Source organism: Leptodactylus fuscus, chromosome 1 (genome assembly GCF_031893055.1).
Source record: "Leptodactylus fuscus isolate aLepFus1 chromosome 1, aLepFus1.hap2, whole genome shotgun sequence".
NCBI lineage: Eukaryota > Metazoa > Chordata > Amphibia > Anura > Leptodactylidae > Leptodactylus > Leptodactylus fuscus.
In genome coordinates this window covers 64,546,542-64,558,396 of record NC_134265.1, presented here as the reverse complement: position 1 = coordinate 64,558,396, position 11,855 = coordinate 64,546,542, and the positions used below count along the sequence as shown (strand labels likewise).

The 11,855-nt window shown below is 40.1% G+C and overlaps 1 protein-coding gene across 1 annotated transcript in view; it reads right to left on the bottom strand.

The window, feature by feature from the left end:
* Positions 1-2,907, bottom strand: part of NR2F1 (nuclear receptor subfamily 2 group F member 1) — a 7,730-nt gene extending 4,823 nt beyond the window's left edge. The window contains exons 1-2 of the mRNA XM_075271437.1: positions 2,267-2,907; positions 1-166 (exon numbers count right to left, since the gene is read on the bottom strand). The exon at positions 1-166 is cut by the window's left edge and continues 362 nt beyond it. Of these exons, the coding sequence (XP_075127538.1) occupies positions 1-166; positions 2,267-2,702 (602 nt within the window). The 5' untranslated portion in view covers positions 2,703-2,907. The remainder of the gene's footprint in view (positions 167-2,266) is intronic.
* Positions 2,908-11,855: the final 8,948 nt, after the last annotated feature.

Here is an 11,855-nt window from a genome sequence, read left to right as displayed (position 1 = left end):
GGCTGCATGCACTGGCTGCCATAGCGGGAGGTGGGGTAAGGCTCAGCCCGCAGCAGCAGGGAGATGTATCCGGACAGATAGCAATGGCCATTCAGGGGGTCCCCATTGGTCAGGGCATACTGGCCTGGGTTCGGCTGGGTTGGAGGCATTCGTCCTCGCTGAACCGCTGACAAAAACAAAGAGAAAGAAGAGGAAATGTGCAACCAGGGCTGGGAATCATAGCAGTCAAAGCAGTCCTGTATATATGGGTGTCTGGCTGGCTTATATACATGTAATACATACATACACACACACATATATATATATATATATATATATATATATATATATATATATATATATATATGTAAAATGTATTATATATAGTATATAATATTATATTCTAATTAATATATATTACACCCAGACACACTCTTATCTACGCACAAATATCACAAAATCTACAATACCAAAGTAACCACATTCCCAGCATATCATGCACACTATAGCACAACACATAAAGTAATACAGACACAGTCACCTCACACTACTACAATAACAACAACAACTACAGCACAGTGACATGCAAGCAGTGGAAATAGCCCTGGATGGAATAAATATCAGGCACATTGGCTTGGACATGTTGTGGAGGGGAAAGTGAAAGTAACATTTAATAAGAAATGATAATAATAATAAAGTGTAAAAAAATATATGGAGAAGCCCAATAAACTTACAATAGTTAAACATGGTGGAAATAAAGTGGTGAGCCAGTCAGTGAGTACTGGTAGTGAGGCTGCCTGTGTGTGCCATGAGGGTGCCTGAGAGGGAATGGCCACAGCTTAGATGCTAAACACTATTCATTAAGTGTATGGGTGCTGAGTGTAAGCAAGCTTATGTATACTGCAAGTTTATGTATAATGCAAGCTTATATATACTGCAAGCTTATATGTACTGCAAGCACATGTATGCTGCGAGCTTATATATACTGCAATATTATGTATATTGCAAGCTTATTTATACTGCAAGCACATGTATGCTGCGAGCTTATATATACTGCAAAATTATGTATATTGCAAGTTTATGTATAATGCAAGCTTATATATACTGCAAGCACATGTATGCTGCGAGCTTATATATACTGCAAGATTATATATATTGCAAGCTCATATACATTGCAAGCTTATGTATACTACAAGCTAATGTATAGTGCAACTTATGTATATTGCAAGCTTATGTATACTGCAAGCTTATGTATATTGCAAACTAATGTATACTGCAAGTTACTAAAGCTGACCAAACTGTGTGTGTGTCTATGTGTGTGTGTATTGTGATGTGTGCCTGTGCTGCAAGTGCCAAATATTGTCTTGCCATGTAAACAATAATACGTGTATTACACAGCATGGGACACTTTATTTTACATGAGTTAGGGCATCATTCACACAGCCATCTATTACACAGTGTACAGCCTGTCCTGTATTTTTTCTTCTTATAATTTTTTAATAATTCAGTGACTGTGAAATGGAAACACTCAGAACTTCAATGACATGAAATGTTTTCTCTGGGAACATGACTTTTATCTTTTTTTTTTAAGTTCTGTTACAGATTTAAGGATTTACTTGGAGAATTGGACATTTATAGATCTAGATGTGCTTTATTCCAGATATTCTTAGCTGAGTGTATATTTATAGAATTGTACAATACCACCACCACCACCTTCGTTATATCTATGGTCAGATAATAATTCTAATTATAATATTCTGTCGATGCCTTATTTATTATATTGTAAATTTCCCTCCTAAATTATTCTCAATTCATATAAGAAGAATGAATGGAATATAATACAAGCACTCTATATATCACACTGCTTTCTTATGGAAACTTCTTGTGTGTTTCCCAGGGTGGAGGACAATATAGGACAAGGCCAAATCTATCCTAGAACATTGCAAGCACTGCAAAATAAGTGAGATATTTTAAAGGGTGCTAGATATGAGGGGTGCAGCTGCTTTTATCTATACAGGTTCATGTGGATGTGTGTGTTTTGGTGTAATGATGACAGTAGAAAGCAAAAAGGGTGGAATAAGCACATGTATAAGGAGGATCAGCCAACATCCCACAGCATGTTACCATAGACAAAACACACACACACACAAAGCTGCACACACAGGGAGAGCCACTGATATTAATATTAATAGCATCATAATGCAAGAACACAGGGAAAGGGGGGAGACATCAGATGCCTGCTAGGCTGACTATTCACACACATGATGGGCACAGAAGAAATATTCACCTTCCCTCCTCATGCCCACTTTCAGGCACTTCTTGAGCCGGCAGTACTGGCACTGGTTCCGGTGGTGCTGGTCTATGGGACAGTTCCTATTGGCACGACATGTGTAGGTTAAGTTCCTGCGGACGCTCCTCTTGAAGAAACTTTTGCAGCCCTCGCAGGTGAACTGGCCATAGTGTTTGCCGCTGGACTTGTCCCCGCACACCACACACTCAATGTGCTGCTGCTGGCTCTGGCCTGAGCCCTGCTGGCCCTTGTCTCCAGCCGCACCCGGGGTGGAGGGGGGTCCCGGCTGGCTGGGGGTCTGGGGAGTGTGGGGGGCTTGTTGCTGCTGCTGCTGATCCCTTGCAGGCTGCGCTGCCCCCGGGTTAGGGCCTCCTGGGTTCCCCCCGGCCACGTCTTCCTGCGGATCTCTCCAGCTGCTAACTACCATTGCCATATCTCGGGCCCAAAAAGTGCTGGGGAGCGAGGTCTGGGGGGATTTTATTTTGGAGGAGAAGAAGAAGCTGGCGGTCTCTGCCGTGGTTGCCGCTGATGGGAGCCGTTTCCTTGGATTTGCTTTGCAGGGATTTCCCCCCTTCTTTGCACAGAGCAGAAATGTCTCCTAGGTGGAGGGCAGGGGAGCTGTGGCCGGAGGGGGCTGTGGTGGAGCCGCTGGCCGTAGGGGGCTGTGGTGGAACCGGTGGCCAGAGGGGACTGTGCTGGAGCCGGTGGCCGGAGGGGGCTGAAGCCGCTGGCCAGTGGGGGCTGTGCTGGAGCCCGGTGCTGCTGCTGCTTCCCCCCCGCCCTGTCTTGTCTCCAGTGCCGCCTGTGATGACTGCTCTCCGGGCTGAGGCTGTGGCTGGCTCTGGAGGAGGGTGCAGCGTCAGATCAGGCTGGGGAGGCGGCAGAATTGTCAGCCCCGATCTCCCCAGTGCAGGCAGGCAGCAGACATAGGACGGGCAGCAGCAGCTTCACCCTGTGTGCAGCCGACACAAGCAATACAAGAAACAGTCAGAAGCCGAGGACGGATTGTAAGTGTCCAGGGGGCCACATCCAGGGCAGCGCGCAGCCAGCCATTCAGAGCTGATCCTTGGAGCCTGAGCCAGAGGTTCAAGACACTTCCCCTTTCTCCTTTGATTTTTTTTTTCCTCTGTCTCTTTTGCTTTTATGATGTCAGGAGGACAAATAATCCTCGATCTGTCATTAGATGAGCAAGTGCCACATTGTGGGAGAAAAAACAAAGTAACACAACGAACAATCCAAAAGTGCAGCCGACTACAAGCACCTTACTCTGCTGCTGCTGCTGCTTCCTCTTCTCTTGCTGCTTTATTCCTGGAGATGGCTTACAATCATCATCATCATCTCTCTGAAGTCTGGGAAAGTCAATGGTGGAAGCTGTTGTCCTCTTGGTGCAGGAGGGTGAGAAGAAAATAATAAAAATGAAATAAAAGTCTATGCCTAGGACGATGAGGAAGCCAGTGGTAGCTGAAGGCTCTGTTGCTGGAATGGAGTGAAAGAGGTGAGGGGTAAAAAAAAAAGAAAAGGAAAAAAAAAACCCACTCACTCACTGACACACTCACACAGAGACAGGCTCATAGAATATGCAATAAAGAGAGAGGGAGAGAGTGAGGGGGAAAGAGAGGGGGATAGAGAGAATGGCACACACAGACACACAACAAATGAATGCCTTATAACGGGAAGACTGGCACAGCAATGTTTCCGAAAGGGGGATCTGCACGAATGTCTGTATATAGTGAACTTTGACACTACTATTGAAAGTGACACGTTTCTATGGAGATCTCTGCCTTATATGGAGCTCATGTCAAGGAGCCAAGCGAGGGGCTGCTGGCAACTGATAATCAAAGGCGACTGACTGGTCAGAGCCCCCAATTGGGGGGGAGAAGAGATGGGAGGCAGAAGGTTAGCCAAGCCCTCTGCTCTCCATTGGTCGGATGGCTGCTGCTGCTGCCTTTATTCTTTTCTCTCTCCTCTTTGCCTTGTTACCTATGGCTGGGGCTGTAAGGAGGGGAGGGAGGGAGGGGAGGGGGAGATGAGGAGGGGGTGCACTGACAAGCACACTGTTCATTCACAGCGTCTCTACCCGCTGCTATTTACTTTCAGAGCTGATTAGTATGGGTCGTCTATGGGCTCAGCAGAACAAAAATACTCTCCTTGGGGTGGGGGGTGATAGAAATTAGGAGAACTTACAGAATGAAGATGTAAAAATCAAGGCACTATTTAGATTCATGTCCTCTGCAGCCCTCCCCTCCTGACCAAAGTCACAAACTTAAAGGCGAAGGTGGAAAGCTTAGAAAAGTAAAGGGGTTAATATCAGATGTCTGGAAAGGATCCTGCAATGCTTCAGATAAACTGCTGACCACTGGGGCAGACTGCTCTGTGAATGGCGGCCCTATAACTCTCCATCCTGGAATGGCTGCTTACAGGGGACAATAGATGATACAGAGGATAGACTTTAGGGTTAATCTAATAGACCCTGATCACTGCCTTGTGTATGTGAACACTACTGATACATCATATATACCTATAGCAAATATATCTATCTATCCATCCCTCTAATAGCTAGAGTAAATTATCTATCTATCTATCTATCTATCTATCTATCTATCTATCATCTGTCTATGTCATAGCTATAGTATCTATCTATCTATCTATCTATCTATCTATCTATCTATCTATCTATCTATTTCATAGCTATAATATCTATCTATTTATCTATCTATTTCATAGCTATAGTATCTATCTATCTATCTATCTATCTATCTATCTATCTATCTATCTATCTATCTATTTCATAGCTATAGTATCTATCTATCTATCTATCTATCTATCTATCTATTTATTATCTATCTATTTATCTGTCTCATATCTATCTATCTATCTATCTATCTATCTATCTATCTATCTATCTATCTATCTATCTATCTATCTATCTATCTATCTATCTATCTATCATCTATCTCTCATAGCTATAGTATCTATCTATCTATCTATCTATCTATCTATCTATCTATCTATCTATCTATCTATCTATCTATCTATCTTTCCATTTCATGTCTATCTGTGTAGATGCCACTACAGAGGGAGATAGTAGTAAAGTTTGCAGTGTGGTACAGTCAGCCAGCATGAGAAGCAATGTTACAATAATTATTAATGAAACAATGCTAAGCTGTCTTTTTGTTGTCTGGGTAGATGAATGCTTTGTAGGATCAGGCCTGTGCAGGCACAATTGCTGGCTGGGGCTGCCATCTAGCGTACAGTAAGTGAGCACATGATGATTCTCATACAGTAAGTGCAGGCAGGCTCAGCAGCCAAGTCTGTGCATGGGGAACCCTGGGATCCACTCACCTTGCAGACTGCCAGGCATCAGCTCAAACTTTCCTCTCCCTGAGTGTGAGTGTGCCCTCTGCTCAGGGCTACCTGTCTATACTTGCCAGCAGCAGTCTGCAGAGCACACAGCAGTCCCCTCTCCCCCAGTGACATCGGGCTGGGACAGGGGGGTGTGGGGGTCAGCTGAATGCATTCATGACAGTTTCGGATCATTTCCAACCGAATAGTTACCGGCTATTTCTTGCCCGAAATAATGAAGAGCTTGTGAATGGGGAGGCTCAGTCCTTGCACTGGAGTCGGTGCAGTCGGGCCGGGCGGTCAGTGCTGCGGCTGCGTCTGCTCCCTCCAGTGTAAACTGCGCCCAGAAAAGGTGAAACGAATAAGATTAAAGCGGACAAAAGGCGGCAGCTCCATGTGTAGCATTGTGCAGCCCAGGACCGGGCACAGCTATCCTCCAGCCTCTACATCCCAGGGAGCGACACTGGCAAGTACTCCATGCTCTCCTTCTATCACCGGCCATTGCTTGTTTTATGTTACATTGGATTCTGCCTTATGTTACTGTGTGCTGCTTATTTTATAGAACATGACTTTATAATTAGATCTATTAACTGTCCGAGATGTGTAATAATAATATACATATATAGATCTCAGACATACATCTTACAGAGCCCTGTAATATAGATAGCTGAGCGCTAGATGGATCAGTGCAATGTATACAGCTGTATAAGTCAGAACTTGGAGCAAGTGAGACTCTCCTGTATTGAAATACTTACCACCTAATGCAAAGATCAATGCAAGTCACTGGATGTGTGTGATAATGTCACTTGTACTAGGACACGAGTGACAGGGGACCTCATGCTGACCATGTCCCCTTCTCCTCATTGTCTCCATGAACTGTATGGGGGCATTAGAAGATGTCAGCTCCTACATGTGCTGCTTCAACATAGTAAACTTTCCCAGGCACTCCCATCCATTGTGCATCCAGGAGGACACTGCTATGTATAGACTTGTACACATTATTACATACTATCTTGTAAGTACTAAAGTACATACTAAGGATCACATAACAAATATGCAGGTATATTATATTATTATATGTTCACTATTCAGGAAAATGCAGAAAGTAGTTACAACTGCCCCAGTAACAAATATATATATATATATTATAGTGTACTTAATAATACTACAGTACTAGCATACTGCATTGTAAATATCCAACAATACTGAGACTAGTTGGAAACTGCATAGGAATGTGTATATATATATATATATATATATATATATATATATATATATATATGTATATATTATGTTTAATGTAATAGTACAAGCATAAAGCCAGCTCTATGCTAATATATTAGTATTGCTGAAACTAGTTGTCACTGTGTATACTATATGTATTGTTACTACAGTACAAGTATAGACTCAGCTATGTACTAATATGTTACATTGTTAGAACTGCTCCCCAGTATTATAAGAACTACATCAAAATTAAAATGGATATTATTATAGGTGAAAATAAGACATAGAATACTTTTTGTACAAGTTTGGTCATAGATATAGATACTACACAGACTTCTCTTTTTTTGCTGGGTTGCTCCGTACACATACTCCCCTAATCCATCTTTATAAATAGGTAACATAAAAATTTTTTAAACAAATATTTTTTACATTTATAAAAATTGTTTTATTATTCTCATAGTAAATAATTCTGTTCTGAAATGATAAAAACAGTAAGTGTATGTACTAGGTACAATATAAAGCTTTTTATACTGCACTTAAAAGGCAGGAATAACTTTTTACTCAGTTTTGCTGCTTTATCCTATAATGTCTAATAAAATCTAACATTTCCTTATCAGCACAGACAAACCATAAAATAACTCCTGTTATAAGGAAGTAAAGTTACATGCACAAACACCAAGACTCCCTGAGGATTCAGATACATCTCTGCAGAAAATACAGAAAAAGGAGCCAGAAAAGATTCTAGATTTCGGTGTTTTCTAGTCTATATAATGAAATAAAATCTATATCGGGCAGGTGCTTAGCAAATGTAAATTCAGCCATAATAAGAAGGTGAAATGAAGATGTTGTTACAATGTGATATTGAATATTACTTGGGTGTTATCTTCTAAAAAGTTGAGGAAAATCTCGATACATCAATGAGTATTATAATAAATATAATAAATGTAAATATATACTGATCTATCTATCTATCTATCTATCTATCTATCTATCTATCTATCTATCTATCTATCTATCTATCCAGTTTCTATGTATCTAGCCAGTGACTGATCCTGCTTTCAGTATTTCTTTTTCTCTTCTTCTCACTTTTGTGACTCCTTTGCTGACACTTTCATCTGATTTCAATGCAATATCTCAATTAAGCAGAATTCTACAAATGGTCGCAGCGATTTTCCTCTCTCTGGTTCCATACAATAAATATACCTCTGCTTTGTGAGGAGGGGTATTCTTTCTCTATGGGGGGAGGAAAGTGTGGCTAATTTAGCAGAACCAGTCAGCTCCTAAACAGCTTGATGTGTCCCACCAGGTCTGTGAATAACCCCCCATCTCTGGCCAGCTTGTAGCCACTGAGGCCACTGTCCTGGTGTGTGAAAGTTGGGCGGTTAACCCTTCAGTGCCCGCTGCATGGCTGACATGGAGAGTCTATTGTAAGATCTCTGGGCTATTCTAAGCTCAGGTTGGTGTGAAAGAGACGAGAAGGTCACTTGAAGTCTCCTTTCAAGTACTCCCATTTTCTCTTTGGATCAGCAGCTCTGAATAGACACCATCTAATCGCTCTTAATAGAAGAAAAAAGTCTGCAGCCACTAAGATGCCCCATTCTCTGCGCCGCAAATGCATCTACATGGTGAAAAGACAATTCTGACTGTGTGTTTTTCTAAAAAAAAAAAATAGGCTTTAAAAAATCAGTACCGTATATATAACAAATAGAATATAGAAAGTGATAAATAATGAAATATCCTAAGCTATTTATACCAGAATATCCCACTTTATTGTAATATTAGTTATTATATCAATTAATAAATTAGATTAATAATTGAATAATTTTGCAGGACTTGTATTTGCTAAGAGTCCATAATACAGAAATGACTGTCTAGGGGAGGGCGAACTAATGTTGTTTTTCTTTTGTAGATTTACAAGTTGATGGTAAAAGTCCACACAGAACTGTAGGTTTGTCCTGGGAAGATGGAAATTCCTGCAAAAGTTTACTTTGCTGCTAAGGTGACAAATCCACAAGTGGAGCTTTCTAACAAAATCTCATCTGTGTGTTTAGTTATTAATTGTATTAATGAACGGATACATATATAATAATACTAATAATATATAGTATAATATAGTATATATATAGTATATAGTATAACATATAGTTAATAATACTAATAATAATTATATATATATATATATATATATATATATATATAGTTACTATTATTAGTAATAATTATATATCAGGTCTCTTTCTCTCTCTCTCTCTCTCTCTCTCTCTCTCTGTAATGTAATGGATACTAATCTATCTGGATATCAGCTCCTTGTCTATCTATCTATCTATCTATCTATCTATCTATCTATCTATCTATCTATCTATAATGGTTACTAATATCTATCTGTATACCAGGTCACTGTATATCTTATACAATACTAGTATAATATGTAATGGCCATTAATGTCTCCCCACCTGGATGCTAATGGTAGTAATCCAAGCCTTGCATTTCTTTATTCCATGTGACCACTCAGTAGATTTTTATAAATCATTTCTCTGCTTTTCTATATAATCTGAGCAGCATTTAGATGCCTGATATAGACAGGATTCCTCCTGAATTCACTTGTTACATAATTTTTAAGAAATCCATGTTACCCCCCCCCCATTTCTATTCATTTTTGCCCTTCACAAAGTTAATTTTCGACCTATTTTTTCTACCATAGAGACCTTTTATTAGTCTTTTATGTTTGTTTCTAATGTATGAATGTATTTTCAGCCTGTATACCTGGTCCAGGACTTCACTTTGTGCCATTTCTCTTGCTTTATGTAAATGCTCACATTAGCCTGAAAGCAACTAGTTGGGTGTAGTAGTTTAGCAAGACTAATTGAGGACAATGGAGATAAAATGACTTTTCCAATTAAGTGCTGGTTGGAGTTTAGTTAGAAGGACTGTCAGCCCTGGCGATGGGTAATTGCTTTATTGCTCACTAAACTATCATCCACTTAGAACATATGTGCTAATTATTCTGGCCAGCCTCAGAAATAGACACTACACATCTATTAGCCCATATAATGTATATAGTAGTTGCAGGCAGGGAATCCATCACATCGCTAGGAGGGAGATGCCAGCTTCAGAAGACACTGAACATATGACAGACCTCTAGGACAAAAGACTGCAGGCAGACATTGCCCTTACTAATATCATATCATGTGAATGCAGGGATTAATATGCAGTTTGGGAAGTCCATAAATCTAGTAGGGAAGTCATGTATTCATTAGTGTTAGCTAATTATTCATCATGGCTGGTGTCTGCAGTGCAGGGGCACGTCGAGGGTTAACCTGCAGTAAGGCAGAGGTGAGGTCGGTGGATGTCTCCAGTCACTCTCAAGTCACTCTCAAGTCTAAATAAACACTTACATTCCAAGAAAACGTGAGATATTGCAGAGGGTGCTGCTGATGTACTAACAACACGCCTGGTGTGTACACAGCCTGTCTCTTAAGTCATTCCTCTCATCACCTTAATGTGCTGGAAGGAGTCCCCTGCCTGCCACATGGCTGTACAGATGCACCTCTTTCACGCCCATGTGATTTGCAGACAGACAGGTGCAGGCAGCGACAGAGGCAGATCCCTCAGGTGTCCACACAGAGAGGGGGGAGCACATTGTCAATTAGTGGCATCAGGTTATTCTTTGTTACATATTTCAGGCTGCTTTTACTCCAGATGTATCTTCAGTTAAGAGCAGATGAAATCCTAAATGTCATAGAATTATGTATTGTACCCCAAATAGTAATATGTTTCAATGTGATGGTATTGTCAAGTCAGTATATTATCCATGCATGACCCCCAATAATTTGTAGGTGCAGCCTTCTCCCAACTATTAGCCATTGATATATCCCTATTGTACCATTGCTAAAAGACCTCCTCTGTCAATGACATGTTGATGTAGGACCCTTAATGCCAGTTTAAGCCCTAGCCAGTGTGCTAGGAATGTGACCCTAGTTCTTAAAGGGGCTTTTAACCATCATTCAATTTCAATCATAGCTAGATTTTTGACCATTACCAGACCACAGAAAGTTCCTACACTCATGGCTGTATCCATTGGTAACATATGAAGACATGATAGTTACAGAAAATCTTTAAAATACTGCAAAATTTTAAATGATTTATATTTGCAGAAATGTTGAACTTTGAATTGTCTACATATTTAGATAGGGTTATATTCTGGTATTCTGGGGAAAACCCCTTTAAGTTGTGAGGCCCCAAATAAGAAGCATGAAACAGGGACTTTTCTATATCTAAGAAGTAGGGGGACAGGGTCATGGCCTCCAGACCTCAAGCACAGTTTGTGCATTTCTTCTTTGTCTCTTATTTACATTCATTTTAGTTCAATTATAAACAGTAAAGTAACAACTTAATTATGATATTATTTATGTGTCCCACTATTTATTAAACTATCCTCGACTGCACACTTAACCTTCAAGGATCTGAATTCTTATTGTCACTTTAAGGGCAGAATATACAAATTTTGAGACTAGAGACCATTGAGTCCAGAGGATTTATGTAGTGCTTTATATTGTTTCTCTTTGTAGATCCAAGCCATGGTGTCGATCCATTCTATCCCTGCGAATGAACTGACAATATCTACTTATGGTAAGAGAATCTCTCAAGTATATAAAAATGACATAAGCGACTGCGGAAACTCCTTCTCTGCAGTTCTGATCAGTTATTACAAGTTGCAGGCTTCTCTTAGTAATCTGAGGCATCTCTACTAATGGTTTTTGCTGTATTTCTTTGTACAGGTTATCTAAACTTATCAGACATTGATGCATAAAATAATATTTTTTTACTCTTTTAAAATATAGAGTTTGACTATACTGACAGATATATGCAAACTGATACATCTTTAGGGTAGATTGTATGGAAAAGAATGGCATTCGTCACTGTCAAAAGATCATTTATTTTACATTTTTTAACCAAAAATATATTTAAAAAAATCATAGAGACAAATCCTAGTGTTAACATTGCCTTAATTGTAAGACAT